This window comes from Rhinoraja longicauda, chromosome 1 (genome assembly GCF_053455715.1).
Source record: "Rhinoraja longicauda isolate Sanriku21f chromosome 1, sRhiLon1.1, whole genome shotgun sequence".
Classification (NCBI taxonomy): domain Eukaryota; kingdom Metazoa; phylum Chordata; class Chondrichthyes; order Rajiformes; family Arhynchobatidae; genus Rhinoraja; species Rhinoraja longicauda.
The window spans coordinates 143,438,620-143,463,412 of record NC_135953.1 but is presented as its reverse complement, the minus strand read 5'-3'; the positions used below and the strand labels follow the sequence as shown (position 1 = coordinate 143,463,412).

Here is a 24,793-nt window from a genome sequence, read left to right as displayed (position 1 = left end):
CCCTCCCCCTCTCCCTCCCCCTCCCTCTGCTCTCCCCCTCCTCTGCCCTCCCCCCTCTCCCTCCCTCTGCCCCCTCCCCCTCCCCTCCCTCCCTCTGCCCTCCCCCTCCCCCTCCCTCTGCCCTCCCCCTCTCCCTCCCTCTGCCCTCCCCCTCCCCCTTTCCCTCTCCCCCTCCCCCTCCCCCACCCCCTCTCCCTCCCCCTCCCCCTCTCCCTCCCCCTCTCCCTCCCCCTCTCCCTCCCCCTCTCCCTCTCCCTCCGCCCCTCCTGTCTCTCCACCGAACCTTCTCTCCTCCCTCTCCCTGGGTTGTTCCCTCCCCTGGTCTCTGCCCCCTGTATCCGCCCGGGGCCGGGCCGGGTTTGTGCTGCGGGTCTGTGCCGGGTCTGGATGTCCGGGTGGGCGGCGGACGGGCGACGGGGCGGTGTGGGCCCGGGTGTGGGCCCGGGTGTGGGGGGCGGTGTGGGCCCGGGTGTGGGGGGCGGTGTGGGCCCGGGTGTGGGGGGCGGTGTGGGCCCGGGTGTGGGGGGCGGTGTGGGCCCGGGTGTGGGGGGCGGTGTGGGCCCGGGTGTGGGGGGCGGTGTGGGCCCGGGTGTGGGCCCGGCGGCGGGGGCCGGTCCGCGGGCAGCTCCGCCCTGCAGCAGCGGCGAGGCCCGGGCGGGGCGGCGAGGTAGGCGGATGGCGGAGAGTCGTGCTCGGCTGCCCCGGCTGCCGGGGCCTGGTGTGGGGCCGCTCCACGACTGCAGCCCGCGGCGGCGCCCGGCCCACGGCCACCGGCTGCGGAAGGTGACGCTGACCAAGCCCAGCTTCTGCCAGCGCTGCACCGACTTCATCTGGGGGCTGAGCGGCTTCCAGTGCGACTGTGAGTGCGGGGCGGCACGGCGGGGACGGGCCGAGCGGCCGCGGTGATCGACAGGGACGGGGTAGCAGGGAGGGACGGGCCGAGGGGACGGGGTAGGGGTGAGGGGTAGCAGGGAGGGAGGGACGGGCCGAGGGGACGGGGTAGCAAGGGGGGACGGGGTAGCAAGGAGGGACGGGCCGAGGGGACGGGGTAGGAGGGAGGGAGGGACGGGCCGAGGGGACGGAGTAGCAGAGAGGGACGGGCCAAGGGGACGGGGTAGGGGTGAGGGGTAGCAGGGAGGGAGGGACGGGCCGAGGGGACGGGGTAGCAAGGAGGGACGGGCCGAGGGGACGGGGTAGGAGGGAGGGACGGGCCAAGGGGACGGGGTAGGGGTGAGGGGTAGCAGGGAGGGACGGGCCAAGGGGACGGGGTAGCAGGGAGGGACGGGCCGAGGGGATGGGGTAGCAGGGAGGGACGGGCCGAGGGGACGGGGTAGGAGGGAGCGGCCGCGGTGATCGACAGGGATGGGGTAGCAGGGAGGGACGGGCCGAGGGGACGGGGTAGGAGGGACGGGTAGCAGGGAGGGACGGGCCGAGGGGACGGGGTAGGAGGGAGGGGTAGCAGGGAGCGACGGGCCAAGGGGACGGGGTAGGAGGGATGGGTAGCAGGGAGGGACAGGAGGTCGGGGTAGGATGGAGGGAGGGGCCGAGGGGACGGGGTAGGAGGGAGCGGCCACGGTGATCGACAGGGATGGGGTAGTAGGGAGGGACGGGGTAGCAGGAAGGGACGGAGACGGGGTAGGATGGAGGGAGGGGCCGAGGGGACGGGGTAGGAGGGAGCGGCCGCGGTGATCGACAGGGATGGGGTAGCAGGGAGGGACAGGCCGAGGGGACGGGGTAGGAGGGAACTGCTGCGGTGATCGACAGGGATGGGGTAGCAGGGAGGGACGGGGTTGGAGGGAGCGGCCGCGGTGATCGACGGATGGGGTAGCAGGGAGGGACGGGCCGAGGGGACGGGGTAGGAGGGAGGGGTAGCCGGAAGGGACGGGGACGGGGTAGGATGGAGGGAGGGGCCGAGGGGATGGGGTAGGAGGGCTGCAGGGTGGTCACTCCGTCAGCAGGTCCGTGTCCTTCACCCTCGGAGTGATTGCCTTTGTTGAGGCTCAGCGAGGGTGCTGCAGCCGCTAAAGGGGCCGAGTGGCCGCCGTGTGTTCTGACCAGTCAAGAGTGTTTGTCATATGTAATGTGAAATTTATATTTGCTGCATCTTAACAACCTCATAAATGCCACAGCACACAATCAATAACTAATAATGAAAACTTATGCAGAAATCAATAATAGAATAAATTAATAACCAGTAATTCTCGGTAACTGGACTATAATCGTGCAAAGACCTGTCTAGACCTGGGCGGCACGGTAGCGCAGCGGTAGAGTTGCTGCTTTACAGCGAATGCAGCGCCGGAGACTCAGGTTCGATCCTGACTACGGGTGCTGCACTGTAAGGAGTTTGTACGTTCTCCCCGTGACCTGCGTGGGTTTTCTCCGAGATCTTCGGTTTCCTCCCACACTCCAAAGACGTACAGGTATGTAGGTTAATTGGCTGGGTAGATGTAAAAAATTGTCCCTAGTGGGTGTAGGATAGTGTTAATGTACGGGGATCACTGGGCGGCACGGACTTGGAGGGCCGAAAAAAAGGCCTGTTTCCGGCTGTATATATATGATATGATATGATAGTTCTGCCAAAGACACAGAGCACAGTTGTAAGCTTATTATTGCAGCAACTATGATCTTGTATGTAATTTGTTGTAGTTATACGACCGTATTGCATGATCATGACCTGTTCACCAAGTATTCTTGATTATTAACTATTGTATTATCAAATATCGTTAAAATGCACAGAAGGTCACAGGCGAAGTGTAGGGTATTTCGGAGATGGCACACGCCACAACATGGTACCGCAGTGACATACGTGGTGGATGAATGTTGTCAGATCCCTGAAAACGGTGTCGCAGGTCAAAAGGGTGGTACCACCCTTTCTGATGAAGGCCAATCATCACTGACTGATGATTGGCCTTCATCAGTCAGTGCATTGGGTATTGAAGTTAGGATGTTATGTTATTGTTGCACAAGGAATTGGTGAGGCTACGGTCGGAGTATTGTGTTCAGTTTGGGTCACCTTGCTAGAGGAAGCGTGTTGTCAAGCTGGAAAGGGTGCAGAGAAGATTTACAAGGATGTTGCCAGGACTTGTCTCCCTGAGCTACAGGGAGAGATTGGGCAGGCTGGGACTGTTCCTTGGAGCCCAGGCGGATTGTCTTGCAGAGGTTAATAATATCACAAAGGGAATAGATAGGGTGGGGAAAACATGAACCAGAGGACTAGATTTAATAGGAACCTGAGGGACAACTTTTTCACACAAAGGGTGGTGGGTGTATGGAACGAGTTGCCAGAGGAGGTAGTTGAAGCAAGTGCTATAACAGCATTTAAAAGACATATGGACAGGTACATGGAGAGGATTGAGGGATATGGGCCAAACACGGGCAGATTGTACAGTAGATGGGGCATCTTGATTGGCATGGGCAAGTTGGGCCGACGAGCCTGTTTCTTTTTTGTTTGACTCTGACTTTATGACCTTTTGTTAAGATCACCTCTCCTGCCCTCTGCAACCTCTCCCTGTAGCTCAGGCCCTCAAGTCCTGGCAACGTGTTCGTAAATAATCTGTACACTCTTTCCAGCTTCATAACATCCTTCCTGTAGCAGAGTAGCCAAAACTGACCACAATACGCCAAATGCAGCCTCACAGACGTCTTTTATCACTGGAACAGAACGTCCCAACTTCTACACTCAATACCATAACTACCCTATCTACTTGTGACACCACTTTCAGGCAACTGCACCTGCAATCCTAGATCCCTCTGCTGTACAACACTCTCCACTATGTAGGTCCTGTCTGCCTGACTCCCCGAAATGCAACACCTCACACTTATCACTTATCAGCATTAAACTGTGTGGCGGGAAGAACAGGTGACAAAAAGACGACTGATAGAAAACTCCCAACCTGAAACGACATCTGTCCATTCCCTCCACTGATGCTGCCGACATGGTGAGTTTCAGATCAGTTTATTGTCACAGGAACAGTGAAAAGCTTTTGTTGCGTGCTCACCAGTCAGCAGAAAGACAATACATGATTGCAATCGAGCCATTTACAGTGTATAGATACATGATAAGGGAATAACGTTTAGTGCAAAGTAAAGCCAGTAAAGTCTGATCAAGGATAGTCCGAAGGTCACCAATGAGGTAGATAGTAGTTCAGCGCTGCTCTCTGGTTGTGGTAGGATGGTTTAGTTGCCTGATAACAGCTGGGAAGAAACTGTCCCTGAATCTGGAGGTGTGCGTTTTCACACATCTGTACCTTTTGCCCAACGGGAGAGGGGAGAAGAGGGAGTGGGCAGGGTGCGACTCGTCCTTGATTATGCTGCTGGCCTTGCCGAGTCAGCGTGAAGTATAAATGGGGTCAATGGAAGGGAAGTTGGTTTGTGTGATGGTCTGGGCTGTGTCCACAATTCGCTGCAATTCCTTGCGGTCTTGGATAGAGCTGTTCCCAAACCAAGCTGTGATGCATCCCGATAAAATGCTTTCTACAGTGCATCTGTAGAAGTTGGAGAGAGTTGTTGGGGACACGCCAAGCTTCTTAAGCCTTCTAAGGAAGTAGAGGTGTTGGTGTGCTTTCTTGGTCATGGCTTCAATATGGGTGGTCCAGGACAAGTTGTTGGTCATATTGACTCCTAGGAATTTGAAGTTTTCAACCAGCACTTCAGTTTTGCTCACTATCTGACATCTGCAGTTTCTTGAGTTTCCTGCCGAGTAATGTTGTACTTTTCCTTCCCCCAATTCAGTACTTTTGATCGAAGTCCAGAGGTATCATATCATAAGTGATAGGAGCAGAATTAGGCCATTCAGCCCATCTATCTCACTCCTAACCCCATTCTCCTACCTTCTCCCCATAACCTGTCCTAATCAAGAAGGCATCCGTAACTACCTGAGAATTTAACGAGGTTTATAACCTTTAACCAAAGTTTTGATGCGTTATCACCTTATCTTGATGTTGAACTCGGTTTCCAATTCTTTGTATGTTAAACATAGAAACATAGAAAATAGGTGCAGGAGGATACCATTTGGCCCTTCGAGCCAGCACCGCCATTCATTGTGATCGTGGCTGATCATCCACAATCAGTAACCCGTGCCTGCCTTCTCCCCATACCCCTTGATTCCGCTAGCCCCTAGAGCTCTATCTAACTATTAACACGTTCTGTGTTTTATAAATGCAGGTAGAGGAGATTAGTTTACCTTAGCATTATGTTCAGCAGAAACATTGTGGCGGAAGGGCCTGTTCCTGTGCTTATGTTCTATGGAAATGCAGGTTGCTGAGACAGAACAAATGTCATAACCTGCTGATGGCGACACTTGAAATGGCGCAATCTGGGAACTGGGAATAGGAGAGTTGGAAACACACATCATCATCATATCATCATATATATACAGCCGGAAACAGGCCTTTTCGGCCCTCCAAGTCCGTGCCGCCCAGCGATCCCCGTACATTAACACTATCCTACACCCACTAGGGACAATTTTTACATTTACCCAGCCAATTAACCTACATACCCGTATGTCTTTGGAGTGTGGGAGGAAACCGAAGGTCTCGGAGAAAACCCACGCAGGTCACGGGGAGAACGTACAAACTCCTTACAGTGCAGCACCCGTAGTCAGGATCGAACCTGAGTCTCCGGCGCTGCATTCGCTGTAAAGCAGCAACTCTACCGCTGCGCTACCGTGCCGCCCATCATGGAATATCATCCAGGATTTAATGTGCCTCATCTTGTAGTGGCCTCACCCTTACACGCCCATCCTTGCAACAATGAGGCAGTCAGTGTGTGACCCAGCACACAGGTTGTGACACGTAGCACAGGTGAGGATGTGACTCTGCCTGCCAGTGCAGAGCTACCTCTATTCTCATTCTTCTGCACACTTTTGTTTTTAACATTTAAGAAGAGTGAAATCTGAACTAGAAGATGCCTGAAATATTCTGAAATCAAGCAACATCTGTGTAGAGAGAAATAGTTAACATTTCAGGCCGATGACGGTCATGGTGGTGGAGCGGTAGAGTTGCTGCCTTACAGCGAATGCAGCGCCGCAGCACCTGGGTTCCATCCCGACTAAGGGTGCTGTCTGCACGGAGTTTGTACGTTCTCCCCGTGACCTGCGTGGGTTTTCTCCGAGATCTTCAGTTTCCTCCCACACTCCAAAGACGTACAGGTTTGTAGGTTAATTGGCTTGGTAAATGTAAAAATTGTTCCTAGTGGGTATAGGATAGTGTTAATGTGCGGGGATCGCTGGTCGGCGCGGACCCGGTAGGCTGAAGGGCCTGTTTCCGCGCTGTATCTCTAAACTAAACTGAACTAAATCAAATCTGCAGATGCTGGGAAACTGAAAAACGCAGAAAATGCTAGAAGCATGCAGTAGGTCAGGCAGCATCTGTGGAAAGGGAAACTGGAAATCATCTGCTTCTCGCACCTTGGTCTCTCCGCGGAAAGTAGTCGTTACACCTCTCCATCGGGGTTTCATGTTGGTCCAATCAAGAGTGTTTCATTGTCATTTGGACCGGCAACAGCACAGTGATATACAAGTTAGCAGATGGCACCATAGTGGGGCGGGTCTCAAGCAAGGATGAGACTGGGTACAGGAAGGAGTAGGCAGGAATCGTGGTGGGGGACACATGATCCATGGTGCCAGCGTGGAAATGGTCCCGTTCCCTGACATCAACCTCACCAACAATCAGTCCCATGGTGTGTCTGCCTCCACAATGTCCCGCCAAGCTGCATAATGACTTTCGGATTCTTATACTCTTCTTTTAATTTATTATTGTCACGTGTACCGAGGTGCAGTGAAAACTTTTTAGCTGTGTGCTATCTGGTCAGACAGGCAAGCATACCATGTGTAGGAAAAAAACCTGCAGATGCTGGTTAAAATCGAAGGTAGACACAAAATGCTGGAGTAACTCAGCGAGTCAGGCAGCATCTCGGGAGAGAAGGAATGGGTGGCGTTTTGGGTCGAGACCCGAAACGTTACCCATTCCTTCTCTCCAGAGATGCTGCCTGACCTTTCCAGAGATGCTGCCTGACCTCTCCAGAGATGCTGCCTGAATTACTCCAGCATTTTGTGTCTACCAAGCATACCATGTGCCTTCCCTACCACTTGATCTACTTATGTTGCCACTTTTGGGGAGTTATGGACTTGGACATTTGCACATTCTCTCTGTGACCACGTGGGTTTTCTACGGGTGCTCCAGTTTCCTTCTGCACCCCAAAGAAGTGCAGGTTTGTAGGTTAATCGGCTTCTGTAAAAAAAAGTCATGATGTAGGTCTCCAGGAGTTTGCTTAGGCTGCATCTGGAGTGTTGTGTGCAGTTGTGGCCGCCCCATTACATGAAAGATGTGAAGGCTTTGGAGAGGGCGCAGAGGAGGTTTACCAGAATGCTGCCTGGATTAGAGGGTGTCAGCTACTGGGAGAGGTTGGACAGACGTATCGTTTTCTTTAGCACGTTGGAGGTTAAGGGGAGACTTGATAGAAGTATATAAAATTATGAGAGGCATAGACAGGGTAGACAATCAGAACCTTTTCCCCAGGGTGGAAATGTTCAACACTAGAGGGCATATCTATAAGGTGAGAGGGGGAAAGTTTAATGGAGATGTTTAGAGATACAGCGTGGAAACAGGTCCTTTGTCCCACTGGGTCCGCGCCGACCAGCGATCCCCGCATATTAACACTATCCCATACCCACTAGGGACAATTTTTACATTTACCAAGTCAATTAACCTACATACCTGTACGTCTTTGGAGTGTGGAAGGAAACTGAAGATCTCAGAGAAAACCCACGCAGGTCACGGGGAGAACGTACAAACTCCGTGCAGACAGCACCCATAGTCGGGATGGAACCCGGGTCTCCGGCACTGCATTTGCTATAAGGCAGCAACTCTACCGCTGCGCCACCGTGACCACCCACGGTGCGGAGTGAGTTTTTTACACAGGCAGTGGTGGGCCTGCAACGTGCTGTTATAGAATAGTGGCATTTAAGATGTTTTTAGATAGGCACATGGAAGTGTACGGAATAGAGGGATATGGATTATGTACAGACAGATGAAATCAGTTCAGCTGAGAGAGCATGGGACCCCTTGGGAAGCAAAGCGGTCAACTCTGTGGAGCCACGGGATGGGCAAGGTCCTCAGACAAATCTCTAGTGAAGGCCAATGTGCCAAAAGCGTTTTTGACCACCTCAAATCTCCAGGGCCTTATCAGATACATCCGAGGATATTGTGGGAAACTAGAGTGGAAATTGTGGGAGCCCTGGTTGAAATTTATGAGTCGTCCTTAAATACAGGAGAGGTGCCGGAAGACTTGAGGGTGGCAAATATTGTGCCTCTTTTCAAGAAGGGCTGCAGGGAAAATGCTGGGAACTATAGGCCAGTGAGCTTAACATCTGTCGTTGGTAAGTTACTGGATAGTATTCTGAGGGATAGGTTATACAGGCATTTGGATGGACAAGGGCTGATTAGCGATGGTCAGCTTGGGTTTATACGTGGGAGGACGTGTCACACAAATCTGATTGATTTTTTTGAAGACGTGACCATGAAGGTTAATGAGGGCAGAGCTGTAGATGTTGTGTACATGGACTTCAGTAAATCATTTAACAAGGCTCTGCGTGGTAGGCTGCTCTGGAAGGTTAGATCGCATGGGATCCAAGGAGAGATAGCTGAATGGATAGCAAATTGGCTCCATGGAAGGAAGCAGAATGTGATGGTGGAAGATTGCTTCTCGGACCGGATGCCTATGACCAGTGGTGTGCCTCAGGGTTCGGTGCTGGGACCATTACTGTTTGTCATCCACATCAATGATTTGGATGAGAACATACAGGGCAAGATTAGCAAGTTTGCAGATGATACAAATGTGAGTGGTTAGCAGATAGTGAAGATGGTTGTGAAAGATTGCAGCAGGATCTGGATCGATTGGCCAGGTGGGCGGAGGAATGGTTGATGGAATTTAATACAGGTAAGGTGTTGCATTTTGGGAAGTCTAACAAGGGCAGGACCTACACAGTAAATGGTCGGCCTCTGGGTAGTGTTGTAGAGCAGAGGGATCTAGATGTACAGGTGTATGGTTCCATGAAGGTCGAGTCGGAGGTAGATAAGGTGGTCAATAAGGCTTTTGGCACTTTGGCCTTCATCAGTCAGAGTATTGTATTGAAGTTGGGAGGTCATGTTGCAGTTGTATAAGACATTGGTGAGGCCATTGACTATTGTGTTCAGTTCTGGGCAACATGTTATAGGAAAGATGTTATCATGCTGGAAAAGGTGCAGAGAAGATTCACGAGGATGTTGCCAGGACTAGAGGGTGTGAGCTATAGGGAGAGGTTGAGTAGGCTGGGTCTCTATTCCATGGAGCGCAGGAGGATAAGGGGTGATCTTATAGAGGTGTATAAAATCATGAGAGGAATAGATTGGGTAGATGCACAGAGTCTCTTGCCCAGAGTAGGGGAATCGAGGACATAGGTTTAAGGTGAAGGGGAAAAGATTTAATAGGAATCTGAAGGGTAGCTTTTTCACACAAAGGGTGGTGGATGTACGGAAAAAGCTGTCAGAGGAGGTAGTTGAGGCTGGGACTAGCCCAACGTTTAAGAAACAGTTAGACAGGTGCATGGATAGGACAGGTTTGGAGGGATATGGACAAAATGCGGGCAGGTGGGACTAGTGTAGCTGGAACATGTTGGCCGATGTGGGCAAGTTGGGCCGAAGGGCCTGTTTACACACTGTATCACTCTATGACTCTAGTGTAGCTGAGACATGTTGGTTGGTGTGGGTGAGTTGGGCCGAAGGGCCTGTTTCCACACTGTATCACTCATGACTCGAGTGTAGCTGGGACATGTTGGCCGGTGTGGGCAAGTTGGGCTGAAGGGCCTGTTTCCACACTGTATCACTCTATGACTCTAGTGTAGCTGGGACATGTTGGCCGGTGTGGGCAAGTTGGGCTGAAGGGCCTGTTTCCACACTGTATCACTCTATGACTCTATTACAATACAGCACAGGAACAGGCCCGTCAGCCACAATATCTGTGCCGAACAGGATGCCAAGTTAAACTAATGTCCTCTGCCCACACCTGACCATACCCTCCATTCCCTGCATATCCACGTGCCAGTCTAAAGGCCTGGTTGGGTGCAGTTTCCACCACACTCAATGCACTCAACACCATGGACTTGCTTTTTTTCCTAAATGTGTTTTGCACAAATCTTGTTTTTGTGTTTGCAACAATCCTATGTCAACATGCTAATGGCATGTCGGCCTTCATGACAAGAGGAATTGAGTATAGGAGTAAAGAGGTCTTTCTGCAGTTGTACAGGGCCCTGGTGAGACCGCACCTGGAGTATTGTGTGCAGTTTTGGTCTCCTAATTTGAGGAAGGACATTCTTGCTATTGAGGAGTGCAGCTTAGGTTCACGAGGTTACTCCCCGGAATGGTGGGACTGTCATATGATGAAAGACTGGGAAAACTGGGCTTGTATTCACTGGAATTTAGAAGGATGAGAGGAGATCTTATAGAAATGTATAAAAGTATAAAAGGACTGGACAAGCTAGATGAAGGAAAAATGTTCCCGATGTTGGGGGAGTCCAGAACCAGGGGTCACAGTCTAAGAATAAAGGGGAGGCCATTTAAAACTGAGATGGGGAAAAACTATTTCACCCAGAGAGTTGTGAATTTGTGGAATTCTCTGCCACAGAGGGCAGTGGAGGCCAATTCACTGGATGAATTTAAAAGACAGTTAGATAAAGCTCTCAGGGCTAGCGGAATTAAAGCTAGGAACAGCTTTATTCCTAGAGCTATAGCTGCTCTGAATCGGACCTGCTGTGAGCCCCCCATGATCTGTCTCGGCCCCCAGGGTCATCTGGCACAACTGACCCTGCATTAACCTTTTTTTTCCCCCTCCCTTTGTTGTTTTTGTTTTTGCCATGATTTATTTATTTTATAGCATCGATATGGAAGTGGCATCTTAATCTCGTTGTACTTGTACAATGACAATAAAGATATTGTATTGTATGGTATTGTAAATGTACAGGAGAACTTGCAAAGGACTCTCGCAATGAATGGGAAGGGAAGTTCTAGATGGGATAAGAGAGTAAGGTCAGGGCCAATTGTGTCAGAGGGGAGGTGAATACCGAAGTTAAAGTGTTGTATTTAAATACGCGAAGTATAAAAAATAAAGTGGATGAGCTTGAGGCTCAGTTAGACATTGGCAAGTATGACGTTGTGGGAATTACAGAGACATGGCTACAAGAGGACCAGGGCTGGGAACTGAATATTCAGGGGTACACAACGTATAGAAAAGGCAGACAGGTGGGCAGAGGGGGTGGGGTCGCTCTGTTGGTGAGGAATGATATTCACTCCCTTGCAAGGGGTGACATAGAATCAGGAGATGTAGAAACAGTATGGATAGAAATGAGCAATTGTAAGGGTAAAACGACCCGAATGGGAGTTATCTACAGGCCCTCAAACAGTAGCCTCGACATAGGGTGCAAGTTGAATCAAGAGCTAAAATTGGCGTGTCGCAAATGTAATACTATGGTGGTTATGGGAGATTTCAACATGCAGGTAGACTGGGAAAATCAAGTTGGTAATGGACCCCAGGAAAGAGAGTTTGTGGAGTGCCTCCGACATGGATTCTTAGAACAGCTTGTACTGGAGCCTAACAGGGAGAAGGCAATTCTGGACTTAGTGCTGTGTAATGAACCTGATCTGATAAGGGGACTCGAGGTAAAAGAGCCATTAGGAGGCAGTGATCACAATATGATAAGTTTTATTCTACAAATTGAGAGGGAGAAGGGAAAATCGGAAGTGTCAGTATTACAGTATAACAAAGGGAATTACAGAGGCATGAGGCAGGAGCTGGCCAGAATTGACTGGAAGGAGGCCCTAGCAGGGAAGACGATGGAACAATGGCAGGTATTCCTGGGAATAATGCAGAAGTTGCAGGATCAATTTATTCCAAAGAGGTGGAAAGATTCTAAGGGGAATAAGAGGCACCCGTGGCTGACAAGGGGAGTCAAGGACAGCATAAAAATAAAAGACAAGAATTACAACATAGCAAAGAAGCCAGAGGATTGGGACTCTTTTAAAGAGCAACAGAAGATAACTAAAAAGGCAAGATGAGTTACGAGGGTAAGCTAGCCAATAATATAAAATAAAGGAGGATAGTAAAAGCTTTTTTAGGTATGTGAAGAGGAAAAAAAATAGTCAAGGCAAATGTGGGTCCCTTGAAGACAGAAGCAGGGGAATTTATTATGGGGAACAAGGAAATGGCAGACAAGTTGAACTTTGGATCTGTCTTTACTAAGGAAGATACAAACAATCTCCCAGATGTTCTAGTGGCCATGGAGGAACTGAAGGAAATCCACATTAGGCAGGAAATGCTGTTGGGTAGACTGATGGGACTGAAGGCTGATAAATCCCCAGGCCCTGATGGTCTGCATCCCAGGGTACTTAAGGAGGTGGCTCTAGAAATTGTGAACGCATTGGTGATCATTTTCCAATGTTCTATTGATTCAGCATCAGTTCCTGTGGATTGGAGGGTAGCTAATGTTATCCCATTTTTTAAGAAAGGAGGGAGAGAGAAAACGGAAAATTATAGGCCAGTTAGTCTGACATCAGTGGTGGGGAAGATGCTGGAGTCAATTATAAAAGAAGAAATTGCGGAGCATTTGGATAGCAGTAACGGGATCGTTCCGAGTCAGCATGGATTTACGAAGGGGAAATCATGCTTGACTAATCTGGAATTTTTTGAAGATGTAACTAGGAAAATGGACAAGGGGGTGTCAGTGGATGTAGCACCTGGACTTTCAAAAAGCCTTTGATAAGGTCCCTCACAGGTGATAAGAATAGGAAGGCAGATTATTAACTGAATGGTGTCGTTAGGAAAAGGGGACGTACAACGAGATCTGGGTGTCCTAGTGCATCAGTCACTGAAAGGAAGCATGCAGGTACAGGCAGTGAAGAAAGCCATGGAATGTTGGCCTTCATAACAAGAGGAGTTGAGTATAGGAGCAAAGAGGTCCTTCTAGATTTTTTAGATTTAGAGATACAGCGCGGAAACAGGCCCTTCGGCCCACCAGGTCCGCGCCGCCCAGCGATCCCCGCACATTAACACTATCCTACACACACTAAAGACAATTTTTACAGGTTGTGTGAGTGGGTGGATGCATGGCAGATGCAGTTTAATGTGGATAAGTGTGAGGTTATCTACTTTGGTGGTAAGAATAGGAAGGCAGATTATTATCTGAATGGTGTCAAGTTAGGAAAAGGGGACGTACAACGAGATCTGGGTGTCCTAGTGCATCAGTCACTGAAAGGAAGCATGCAGGTACAGGCAGTGAAGAAAGCCATGGAATGTTGGCCATAACAAGAGGAGTTGAGTATCGGAGCAAAGAGGTCCTTCTAGATTTTTTAGATTTAGAGATACAGCGCGGAAACAGGCCCTTCGTCCCACCAGGTTCGCGCCGCCCAGCGATCCCCGCACATCAACACTATCCTACACACACTAGGGACAATTTTTACATTTGCCCAGCCAATTAACCTACATACCTGTACGTCTGGAGTTCTGCAGTTGTACAGGGCCCTAGTGAGACTGCACCTGGAGTACTGTGTGCAGTTTTGGTCTCCAAATTTGAGGAAGGATATTCTTGCTATTGAGGGCGTGCAGCGTAGGTTTACTAGGTTAATTCCCGGAATGGCGGGACTGTCGTATGTTGAAAGACTGGAGCGACTAGGCTTGTATACGCTGGAATTTAGACAATAGACAATAGGTGCAGGAGGAGGCCATTCAGCCCTTCGGCCCTTCGAGCCAGCACCGCCATTCAATGTGATCATGGCTGATCATTCTCAATCAGTACCCCGTTCCTGCCTTCTCCCCATACCCCCTGACTCCCCGAATTTAGAAGGATGAGAGGGGATCTTATTGAAACATATAAGATTATTAAGGGGTTGGACACGTTAGAGGCAGGAAACATGTTCCCAATGTTGGGGGAGTCCAGAACCGGGGGCCATAGTTTAAGAATAAGGGTTAGGCCATTTAGAACGGAGATGAGGAAAAATCTTTTCAGTCAGAGAGTTGTAAATCTGTGGAATTCTCTGCCTCAGAAGGCAGTGGAGGCCAATTCTCTGAATGCATTCAAGAGAGAGCTAGATAGAGCTCTTAAGGATAGCGGAGGTATTTATTCACAAAATGCTGGAGTAACTCAGCAGGTCAGGCAGCATCTCGGGAGAAAAGGAATAGGTGACGTTTCGGGTCGAGACCCTTCTTCAGACTGATGTCAGGGGGGCGGGACTAAGGAAGGGTATAGGTGGAGACAGGAAGATATAGGGAGATCTGGGAAGGAGGAGGGGAAGAGAGGGACAGAGGAACTATCTAAAGTTGGATAGCGGAGTCAAGGGGTATGGGGAGAAGGCAGGGACTGGGTACTGATTGAGAATGATCAGCCATGATCACATTGAATAGTGGTGCTGGCTCGAAGGTGCCGTATGGCCTCCTCCTGCACCTATTGTCTATTGCCTATTATTGTCTATTGTAATTAAGGGATATGGGGAGAAGGCAGGCACGGGTTACTGATTGTGGATGATCAGCCACGATCACAATGAATGGCGGTGCTGGCTCGAAGGGCCAAATGGCCTCCTCCTGCACCTATTTTCTATGTTTCTATGTTTACCTCGTTCTCCTGTCAAGATTTGATTATACCTGTACCTCACCGAACGTGCCTATGACAATGAACTTGACCTTACCTGTCCATACAGGACATAGTAACCGGCATAATGAGCCACAACCACGCAGGCACCCCACCACTGATGCACAGTAGTGGTCTGCAGCATCTGCAGGATGCACTGTTGTAACGCACCACCTCGACCTGCTGGAAGGACAAGGGCAGGGACTGCAGCCCTTCCACAAGGCAGCTCCTCACCACCTTCTCAAAAGCAATGAAATTCTGGCTCAGCCTGCAAAACTCGCATCCCTTAACTCATCATCGGTGGTCACTCGAAGCCAGTATGACTGTCCTCTCAATAGGGTCGAACGCCCGTGCGTGACTTTGTTTAACGTGGGGAGGCTGGTGCACAGACAGCCACAACATGGTCCTCGACAAATCTGGGTCAGGATCCAGTGGCATGGAGACCAAGACGACCGGGGACCCTTTTCTGCTGCAGCCTTCCCAGCTATTGTGCCGCTCCACTAAAGTCAGCCATCATCCGCCGCCTGTTCCACCGTTGAGGCCTTGGTTGGATTGCTCTTTGTCAGGGACCTCCCCCTCGACCTTACCGCCATGGGTGACCCTACCAGGAGCGTAGCTCCAGACGGCATCGCTCTCAGGATCTCAGGACCACACAAGCTTCTCCACCACCACAAGGTGACAATCCACGGAGAAGATCCCTCAGCGTGGGGACAGGCCCTCTCTGGCCCAATCTCTCCACAAAAGTTGCTCGATCCGAGTACTCCCAACATTTTCTGTTTTTCTCGATTCAGATCTCTGGCATCTGTAGCACTTTGCACCTTTTTCAGCGTTTTGCACAGATTTATTTTACAAAAACTGGTCATTGTGCAGAAATATCAAGTTCAAGTTTATTGTATGCACGAGTACAGTGAGGTAGAGGTATAATGTAAGAAATAAAACGTTTGTGCAAAAATGTTAGTTAAAGAACAGAACCAAATGGATGGTAGTGTAAGAGGGGGTCCGTAGTGTTCTGTTACCGAGGAAGGATTCGGCTTGGTCGCTTCAGTCACCTGAAAGTTAGGAAAGTTACTAAACACGGTGGTGGAACTTCAGAGTTGGATATCTCCTGAGTCAGAGGGCATAGGGCATGCTTGCTGTCATAGGTCAGGAACGTATTAGCCGGGACATCCCGTATTTTGGGCTAAATTGGTTTGTCCCGTACTGGACCTTGTCCCGTATTAAGCCCGGGGGGCGCTCTAGGCCCGGATACTGTTGGCCCGGGGGCCGCTGTGGGCCCGGACAGTGTAGGCCCGGACAGTGTAGACCCAGAGGCCCAGGCACTGCCTAACGGAGGTTGTGTAGCAACCCACCTTCCGGCCCGGGCGACCACCATTGAGGGAGCGGGAGCACATGGCCATTGGCTGGGTGAGGTTGCGTGGGGCACGGGGCGGAGACGTTACCTTTTGTCCGTTATTTGGGAGTCAGAAAGTTTGCAAACCTAGACATGGGTGGGGTCAGAGGGCATAGGGCGTTCTTGCCGTCATAGGTCGGGACATGGGTGGGGTGAGAGGGCACAGGGCATGCTTCATCGGTCGGGGCATTCAGCACGTCATGTTGCAGGTTTACAGGAGGTTGCTGAGGCTGCATTTGGAGTATTGGTTACAGTTCTCGTCGCCCCTTTACAGGAAGGATGTGGAGGCTTTGGAGAGGGTGTGGAGGAGGTTTGCCAGAATGATGCTTGGATTAGAAGGGATTAACAATAAGGAGAGAGTAGACACAAAATGCTGGAGTAACTCAGCGGGTCAGGCAGCATCTCTGGAGACAAGGAGTGGGTGACGTTTTGGGTCGAGACCCTTCTTCAGACATGTCAGGGGAGGGGGCGGGAAATCCCTTGTCTACCCGTCCCTTGCCAAACTGATTTAAACCATCCTGAGTAGTGTGTAAGAGGGCACGGCCCGGAAGGTGGGGATTCTTGATGATAGATGCCGCCTTCTTGGGGCAGTGCCTGGTGTAGATGTTGTCGATGGTGGGGAGGGCTGTGCCTGTGATGGACTGGGCTGGGTCCACCACTCTCTACATCCTCGTGTTCCTGTGGGTTGGGATTGCTGTACCAGGCCGCGATGCAACCTGTCAGGATACTGTCTACATTTTCTCTTTGTTTCTCCTTTTCCAGTTTGTAATTTTATGTGCCATGAGAAGTGCGTGAAGAACGTGAAAACTCTCTGTTCATGTTTGGCAGCAAACCTGGTGAAGGTAAGGAAGCTGTGGCAGCTGTGAGCCCTCAGCAAGAGGAAACAAGCAACATGCAGATGCTGCTTTAAAAACCAGACACCAAGTGCTGGAGTAACTCAGCGGCTCAGGCAGCATCTCTGGAGAACATGGACACAGAGTGCTGGAGTAACTCAGCGACTCAGGCAACATATCTGCAGAACGGCGGCACGGTAGCGCAGCGGTAGAGTTGCTGCTTTACAGCGAATGCAGCGCCGGAGACTCAGGTTCGATCCTGACTACGGGTGCTGCACTGTAAGGAGTTTGTACGTTCTCCCCGTGACCTACGTGGGTTTTCTCCGAGATCTTCGGTTTCCTCCCACACTCCAAAGACTTACAGGTATGTAGGTTAATTGGCTGGGTAAATGTAAAAATTGTCCCTAGTGGGTGTAGGATAGTGTTAATGTACGGGGATCGCTGGGCGGCACGGACTTGGTGGGCCGAAAAGGCCTGTTTCCGGCTGTATATATATGATATGATATGATAACATGGATAGGTGACATTTCGGGTTGAGACCCTTCTTCAGACTGATGTAGGGGGGATGAAAGAGAGTTGGGAGAGGCAGGACAAAGTGGCAGGTAATAGATGAATACAGGTGAGTGGGAGGGGAGGTGATAGACTGATGGCTTAGTTTAGCTTATAATCACAGGTACCGTGAAAAGCTTCTGTTTGCGTGCTATCCAGTCGAACAAACGACTACATGATTACAATCAAGTCGCCCACAGTGCACGGATAAAGAGAACAACATTTAGTGCACAATAAAGTCCGATTAAAGTTAGTTCAAAAGTCTCCAATGAGGTAGATGAGTGGTCAGGACCGCTCTCGAGTTGATGAAGGACAAAGTTCATAAGTGATAGGAGCAGAATTAGGCCATTCAGCCCATCATCTACTCCGCCATTCAATCACGGCTGATCCATCTCTCCCTCCTAAGCCCATTCTCCTGCCTAAGCCCTGACACCCGTACTAATGAAGAATCTGTCAATCTCCGCTTTAAAAATATCCATTGACTCGGCCTCCACAGCCGTCTGGCAATGAATTCCACAGATTCACCACTCTAACTAAAGAAATTCCTTCTCATTCCCTTTCTAAAGGTACATCTTTTTATTCTGAGGCATTGGTCCCTGGTCCTCGACTGTCCAACTAGTGGAAACATCCTCTTCACACCCACTCTATCCAGGTCTTTCATTATTTGGTATGTTTCAATGAGGTCCCCCCTCATTCTTCTAAACTCCAGTGAGTACAGGCCCAATGCCGACAAACGCTCATCATAGGTTTCAACATGCAGGTAGACTGGGAAAATCAGGTTGGTAATGGACCCCAGGAAAGAGAGTTTGTGGAGTGTCTCCGAGATGGATTCTTAGAACAGCTTGTACTGGAGCCTACCAGGGAGAAGGCAATTCTGGATTTAGTGTTGTGTAATCAACCTGATCTGATAAGGGAACTCAAGGTAAACGAGCCATTAGGAGGCAGTGATCACAATATGATAAGTTTTACTCTACAAATTGAGAGGGAGAAGGGAAAATCGGAAGTGTCAGTATTACAGTACAGCAAAGGGGATTACAGAGGCATGAGGCAGGTGATGGCCAGAATTGACTGGAAGGAGGCCCTCGCAGGGAAGACGGTGGAACAGCAATGGCAGGTATTCCTGGGAATAATGCAGAAGTTGCAGGCTCAATTTATCCCAAAGAGGAGGAAAGATTCCAAGGGGAGTAAGAGACACCCGTGGCTGACAAGGGAAGTCAAGGACAGAATAAAAATAAAAGAGCAGAAGTACAACAAAGCAAAGAAGAGTGGGAAGCCAGAGGATTGGGACTCTTTTAAAGAGCAACAGAAGATGACTAAGAAGGCAATACGGGGAGAAAAGATGAGGTACGAGGGTAAACTAGCCAATAATATAAAGGAGGATAGTAAAAGCTTTTTTAGGTATGTAAAGAGGAAGAAAATAGTCAAGGTAAATGTGGGTTCCTTGAAGACAGAAGCGGGGGAATTTATTATGGGAAACAAGGAAATGGCAGATGAGTTGAACCGGTACTTTGGATCTGTCTTCACTAAAGAAGATACAAGCAATCTCCCAGATGTTCTAATGGCCAGAGATCCTTGGGTGACGGAGGAACTGAAGGAAATCCACATTAGGCAGGAAATGTTGTTGCGTAGACTGATGGGACTGAAGGCTGATAAATCCCCAGGACCTGATGGTCTGCATCCCAGAGTAGTTAAGGAGGTGGCGCTAGAAATTGTGGACGCATTGGTGATCATTTTCCAATGTTCTATAGATTCAGGATCAGTTCCTGTGGATTTTTAAGAAAGAAGGGAGATAGAAAACGGGAAATTATAAACCAGTTAGTCTGACATCAGTGGTGGGGAAGATGCTGGAGTCAATTATAAAAGACGAAATTGCGGAGCATTTGGATAGTAGTAACAGGTTGTTCTGAGTCAGCATGGATTTACGAAGGGGAAATCATGCTTGACTAACCTTCTGGAATTCTTTGAGGATGTAACCAGGAAAATTGACAGGGGAGAGCCGGTGGATGTGGTGTACCTTGACTTTCAGAAAGCCTTTGACAAGGTTCCACATAGGAGATTAATGGGCAAAATTAAAGCACGTGGTATTGGAGGTAGGGTACTGACATGGATAGAAAATTGTTTGACAGACAGAAAGCAAAGAGTGGGGATAAATGGGTCCCTTTCAGAATGGCAGGAAGTAACTAGTGGGGTACCGCAAGGCTCGGTGCTGGGACCGCAGCTATCTACAATATACATTAATGACTTGGATGAAGGGATTAGCATTAGCAAATTTGCAGATGATACAAAGCTGGGTGGTAGTGTGAACTGTGAGGAAGATGCTATGAGGTTGCAGGGTGACTTGGACAGGTTGTGTGAGTGGGCGGATGCATGGCAGATGCAGTTTTGATGTGGATAAGTGTGAGGTTATCCACTTTGGTGGTAAGAATAGGAAGGCAAAGCATTATCTGAATGGTGTCAAGTTAGGAACAGGGGACGTATAACGAGATCTGGGTGTCCTAGTGCATCAGTCACTGAAAGGAAGCATGCATGTACGGCAGGCAGTGAAGAAAGCCAATGTAATGTTGGCCTTCATAACAAGAGGAGTTGAGTATAGGAGCAAAGAGGTCCTTCTGCAGTTGTACAGGTAGCGCAGCGGTAGTGTTGCTGCTTTACAGCGAATGCAGCGCCGGAGACTCAGGTTCGATCCTGACTACGGGTGCTGCACTGTAAGGAGTTTGTACGTTCTCCCCGTGACCTGCGTGGGTTTTCTCCGAGATCTTCGGTTTCCTCCCACACTCCAAAGACGTACAGGTATGTAGGTTAATTGGCTAGGTAAATGTAAAAATTGTCCCTAGTGGGTGTAGGATAGTGTTAATGTACGGGGATCGCTGGGCGGCACGGACTTGGAGGGCCGAAAAGGCCTGTTTCCGGCTGTATATATATGATACAGGGCCCTAGTCAGACCGCACCTGGAGTACTGTGTGCAGTTTTGGTCTCCAAATTTGAGGAAGGATATTCTTGCTATTGAGGGCGTGCAGCGTAGGTTTACTAGGTTAATTCCCGGAATGGCGGGACTATCATATGTTGAAAGACTGGAGCGACTAGGCTTGTATACACTGGAATTTAGAAGGATGAGAGGAGATCCTATCGAAACGTATAAGATTATTAAGGGGTTGGTCACTTTAGAGGTAGGAAACATGTTCCCAATGTTGGGGGAGTCCAGAACAAGGGGCCACAGTTTAAGAATAAGAGGTAGGCCATTTAGAACTGAGATGAGGAAAAACCTTTTTCAGTCAGAGAGTTGTGAATCTGTGGAATTCTCTGCCTCAGAAGGCAGTGGAGGCCAATTCTCTGAATGCATTCAAGAGAGAGCTGGATAGAGCTCTTAAGGATAGCGGAGTCATGGGGTATGGGGAGAAGGCAGGAACAGGGTACTGATTGAGAATGATCAGCCATGATCACATTGAATGGCGGTGCTGGCTCAAAGGGCCGAATGGCCTCCTCCTGCACCTATTGTCTATTGATTCAACTTGCAGATTAACTTTTTGGGAATCCTACACCAGTACTCTCCGATTTCTGGATTCCCCATTTAAAAAAATAATCTATGCCTTTATTCCTACTACCAAAATGCATGACTACACTTTGCTACACTATATTCCATCTGCCACTTCTCTTTCCACTCTCCCAACCTGTCCAAATCCTTTCTGCAGAGTCCCTGCTTTCTCTGCACTACCTGCCTCTCCACCTATTTTCATATCATCCATGTAAGTGTGTAGGGAGGAACTGCAGAAGATGGTTTACACCAAAGAAAGACACAAAAAACTGGAGTAACTCAGCGGGACAGGCGACATCTCAGGAGAGAAGGAATGGGTGACATTTTGGGTCTGGACTCTTCTTCAGACTGTCTGTAGAAAGGTCTCGACCTGAAACATCACGCTTCTCTCCAGAGATGCTGCCTGACTAGCTGAGTTACTCCAGCACTCTGTCCATGTTCTCCAGAGATGCTGCCTGAGCCGCTGAGTTTCTTCTGTGTCTATCTTGTGTCTATCTTCTTCATTTTATCAGCTCCTGACTGAATGTTGCTTTCTAATCTGTGCACCTATTCACACTATGAACCTATCTGAAAGCGGCTGGTTTGAAGTGTGAATGGGCAGAGGTTGTGCCGTGCCAATGAGGACTGTGTTGTTGTCCAGGTTCCTGTGGCGCACAGTCTTGGGGCTCCTGCACTATACAAGAGGAAGTTCTGCGCGGTGTGTCGCCAGCAGCTGGAGGAGAGTCATGCGGTGAGATGTGAAGGTAGGGAACTCCACCGTGATTGTCGTGTGTGAAACACCTGCCACTATGTGTGAATGGGGTTTGACCAGGCAGCGCCTGAAGATCCAGCATTGTGTTTTACTTCCAAATAGCCCAACTCATCTCACTCTGTTGGTACTCCAAACACAGATCAGGCAGTAAGCATCACCCCTTTTGGACAGCAGTGACAACCTCTAGTGCAGCGGTAGAGTTGCTGCCTTACAGCGAATGCAGCGCCGGAGACCCGGGTTCCATCCCGACTACGGGTGCTGTCTGTACGGAGTTTGTACGTTCTCCCTGTGACCTGCGTGGGTTTTCTCCGAGATCTTCAGTTTCCTCCCACACTCCAAAGACGTACAGGTTTGTAGGTTAATCGGCTTGGGAAATGTAAAAATTGTCCTTAGTGGGACAATTCTCTCCACTGCCCTCCCTTCATGCATCTTTAATTGCACCGTTTTAAACTTTATCGGTCTGTCCTCCTCAGAATCTCCAGCAGTTTCCACGTATTTAGTTTAGTTTAGTTTAGAGATACAGCGCGGAAACAGGCCCTTTCGGGCCACCGGGTCCGCGCCGACCAGCGATCCCTGCACTTTAACACTATCCTACACCCACTAGGGACAATGTTTACATTTACCAAGCAAATTAGCCCACATACCTGCACGTCTTTGGAGTGTGGGAGGAAACCGAAGATCTCGGAGAAAACCCGTGCAGGTCTCCACAGGGAGAACGTACAAACTCTGTACAGACAGCACCCGTAGCGGGGATGGAACCCGGGTGTCCGGTGCTGCATTTGCTGTAAGACAGCAACTCTACCGCTGCGCCCAGAATATAATTAAGTTTCCAGATGTATTGCCGTGACTTGGTGATTGTCCTTTCATCATTGGTCAGGATCAGGACCAGACTGATGAGAACACATTCTGTACCAGGGAGGTGACAACAGCTGAGGAGCTTCAAGGGGTAAATATCACCGGATATATGCCCTGGAATAACCGTATTGAAGCTGTGGTCCAGATAGCACTCCATTGCATCCACTTCCTAACGACTGAGGAAGTTTGCATGTCTCCAACGACTCACCAATTTCCACAGATGCACCGTAGACAGCATCCTATTGGCTTTGCATCACAACCTGGATGTGAACTGCTCTGCCCTGGACTGCAAGAAATTGCAGAGTTGCAGATGTAGCCCAGTCCATCACACGGACCAGACTCCCCACCATTGACTCCATCTTCACCTCACGCTGCTAACAATGACTTGTCCCACCCCGGTCATTCCTCCTCCCTGCTCCCGTCCGGCAGAAGGTACAAACCTGGAAAGTGCGCACCACCAGACTCAGGAACAGCAACCTCCCTGCTGTTATCCGGTTCCTCCCATAAACAGCATTGCAATGGAGTGCTTTCTGGACCATAGCTTCAATGCGGTTATTCCAGGATCTCCCAACCTACCACATTGTGGGCCTTGCACTTTTTGTACCTGCACTTTCTCTGTTCGGCCCACCGAGTCCATGCCTACCAGCGATCCCCGCACATTAACATTATCCTACACACTAGGGCCGATTTACAATTATACCAAGCTAATAGACCTACAAACCTGTACGTCTTTGGAGTGTGGGAGGAAACCCAAACAGGTCATGGGGAGAACGTACAAACTCCGTACAGACAGCGCCCCGTAGTCAGGATTGAACCTGGGTCTCCGGCACTGCAAGGCAGCAGCTCTACCGCTGCACCACCCTGTACAGTAGGGTTGACTGGATAGCACACAAGTAAAGGTTTTCACTGTAACAACAATAATCCCACTCCATTGAAGGGAATGTTGCCACCTCAGTTTGAGGGCATGTTATTTGCTCACTGTGTCTGGGTGTTGCTGGGCTGACCAGTGTTTATGGCCCATCTGTCTGAACAGATAGTGGTGATGCACCACCTCCAACCTCCAACCTCCACAGTTCCTCTGGTGTAGGCAGTCCCACTAAACTGTTGGCTGGGATTTCGACCAGTGACTGCAGGAGCGATGAGTGGTTTCCAAGTTGTTGTGGTGTGTGGCCGGTGGTGTTTCCATGCATGCTGCCCTTGCTTTGTTTCTGTCGGGTAGACGCACAGTCTCTCCCAGAGTGGGCAAATCGACAATCAGAGGATAGAGTTAAGATGAAGGGAAACGATTTAATAGGTATCCGAGGGGTAACTTTTTCACACAAAGGGTGGTGGGTGTATGGAGTAAGCTGCCAGAGGAGGTAATTGAGGCTGGGACTATCCCATCGATTAAGAAACAGACAGGTACATGGATAGAACAGGTTTGGAGGGATATGGACCAAACGCAGGCAGGTGGGACTAGTGTAGGTGGGACATGTTGGCCGGTGTGGCGAGTTGGGACAAAGGGCCTGTTTCCATGCTGGATCACTCTGACTCTAAACGCACATAAAAAGTTGAACAAATAAATAAATAAATATACAGTGCCAAAAAAAACCAGGCTCGAAGTCCCGAGTGCAATCAAGGCAGTTCAGAGTTTGGGAAGAAGCAGCTCCTGAACCTGGAAGTCACGGTTTTCACACTCCTGTACTGTCTTCCCAATAGCAGGAGTGAAATGAGAGTGTGGCCAAAGTGTGGGTCACTGATGATGCTGGATGTCTCTGAAACAGATCCCTTTGATGAAGCAGCCTTGCCCTAAAGTTTAGAGATACAGGCCCCTCGGCCCACCGAATCCACGCCGTCCAGCAATCCCCTGCACACTAACACTATACTACACACACGAGGGACAATTTTTACATTTACCAAGCCAATTAACCTACAAACTTGTACATCTTTGGAGTGTGGGAGGAAACTGAAGATCTCGGACAAAACCCACGCAGGTCACAGGGATAACGTACAAACTCCATACCGACAGCACCCGTAGTCGGGATGGAACCCGGGTCTCCAGTGCTGCAATCGCTGTAAGGCAGCAACTCTACCGCTGCACCACCGTGACTGCCTTTAATGTTCCCAACCTTATTCTTCAGGGACTACATTGGCCAGTAGAATGGTGAGAGGAGGAGGAGAGGTAGGGCTGTAGTCCCCTCTGGGGGGGTAGTTAGGGGGGGGGGAGGACTGTAGTCCCCTCTGGGGGGGTAGT

General features: G+C 49.8%; 1 protein-coding gene across 1 annotated transcript in view; it reads left to right on the top strand.

Moving 5' to 3' along the window:
• The first annotated feature begins 595 nt into the window (after positions 1–595).
• The window catches only part of dgkq (diacylglycerol kinase theta), a 122,939-nt gene continuing 98,741 nt past the window's right edge, over positions 596–24,793 (top strand). The window contains exons 1-3 of the mRNA XM_078407905.1: positions 596–859; positions 16,803–16,882; positions 21,595–21,697. Of these exons, the coding sequence (XP_078264031.1) occupies positions 676–859; positions 16,803–16,882; positions 21,595–21,697 (367 nt within the window). The 5' untranslated portion in view covers positions 596–675. The remainder of the gene's footprint in view (positions 860–16,802; positions 16,883–21,594; positions 21,698–24,793) is intronic.